This window comes from Phytophthora parasitica, assembly GCF_000247585.1.
Source record: "Phytophthora parasitica INRA-310 unplaced genomic scaffold supercont2.2, whole genome shotgun sequence".
Classification (NCBI taxonomy): domain Eukaryota; phylum Oomycota; class Peronosporomycetes; order Peronosporales; family Peronosporaceae; genus Phytophthora; species Phytophthora nicotianae.
Genome location: NW_008648988.1, coordinates 1,404,092 through 1,405,640, shown reverse-complemented (window position 1 = coordinate 1,405,640; position 1,549 = coordinate 1,404,092). Strand labels below are relative to the sequence as shown.

General features: G+C 46.9%; 1 protein-coding gene across 1 annotated transcript; it reads right to left on the bottom strand.

Annotated features, from left to right (window-relative positions):
• Window positions 1–542: 542 nt before the first annotated feature.
• PPTG_02491 (hypothetical protein) lies at window positions 543–1,527 on the bottom strand (the record flags this gene model as incomplete). The annotated part of the gene is made up of 3 exons (XM_008893586.1): window positions 543–598; window positions 667–948; window positions 1,014–1,527. 3 exons carry the CDS (start codon window positions 1,525–1,527, stop codon window positions 543–545), a joined length of 852 nt encoding a protein of 283 aa, XP_008891834.1.
• Window positions 1,528–1,549: the final 22 nt, after the last annotated feature.

Sequence of the window (1,549 nt, the reverse complement as noted above, 5' to 3'; positions counted from 1 at the left end):
CCCATGGCTCGTCTTCACTCTAGTTACGTGAAGGCTCGACGTCCTACGTCAGCTTGGATGAGTCCCTATAGGGAGTTGTGGTCAAAGCATCCTAAATCTATTTTTACATGCTGTTGATACAGTAATTTACCTTTTTTTTCGAATGAGTCAAGTCAAGATAACGTTGTTTTGGGGTAGCTCCGGGAGCTAAAACTATTTCATTTTTTGTTTGACGGGCTTTTATCACTGATCCAAGCCGTTCAGTGCGGTCCAACCACCTCCGTTCTGTCAGCAACAAATTAATTTCTTATTCTCTACTCAGTAGCAGATTTTGTCCATTAGCTAGTGCATAGTTGTGGTTTGCTGCGTTTGATGCCCATCGCCAAATTAGCATTCAAATGATCGTCTACATTTGCACATCACATTTGTTGGCGGGCACATGTAAGTGATCAGCTCAAAGGTGGTCGCCGAAATCGTACATGGAGCTGTTGGATGATGCCTGTCGGCTACGTATTTAACGTGCTGGATAGATGCCACGTCAATTGTAAACGGGCAGAACTAGATCATGTACTAGTCGCGTTGCTCTGCAGCCACGCGAACTTGAAAGAGTAATCCGTGCCTAGCGAAGCACACGCACGCAATTTCTGTTAAACAAAATCCAAGTTATCGCCGTACATGGTTTCCCACCACAGTGCTCAAGGGAGATCTGGGTCGTGTAAAACACCCATAATATTATTGCTGTCTGCACGTGAATCATCTGTCGATCGAGCACAAATACGAGCTGATGCATCGTGGAAAAGTTGAGTCGCCTCTTGAGCGTCTGGGTGAGCGCCGCGAAGGATGTGAGCTCCACAAGGCTATATAGTAACACATTCACCACAGTTTTGGCCAAGTGATTCGAGTCCATGCTAGCGATTTGGCTGTAGTAGTCACGGTTGGGCATGTGGAAGACGGTGAACAAATACAGCGCTTAAGCAGGAGTTAAAGGTCAGTTAGGGCAACAAACAATGTATACGTGGTGAATCCACACGTACAGTATACGATGGGTGTGATGACTTCCGCGTAGGCAGTGAGGATGGCGAACTCGGATGCATACATGAGTGTACGAACGAGACTGGCGTACTTGCGTTCGAGCTGCTCAAGTTCTGAGAGTGTGTCTCCCATGGTTTTAGTACTAGGGTCGAATGGATTATCAAGAGGTCCACTGTCAAGTGGTGCCACCAATACTGAGTTTTGCTGGCGTGGTATGGTCAGATCACTCGCTCGCGGATCTCCATACTTCTTAGCACTCGTAGAATCGTACTTCAATGTGTCAAATGTGTATCTCTGAAAGATATCTGTGGCTCGAGGTAGCATGCTAGTTGTGGCGAACCGATCACCAGGAAGCTTCGACGCGAATTTGTCGTTCTTCCTCAACTGGACAATCTCCGACCCCGTATCAGCAATTCGTTTACGAATAACGTCAATGTCGCGGATCATCAGAACCACTTGCAACGCATTGGCAATCATGAGACCGGCTGTAGTCATGAATGACGGCTGATACTGCATACAGAAGTTCACAAACAACGCG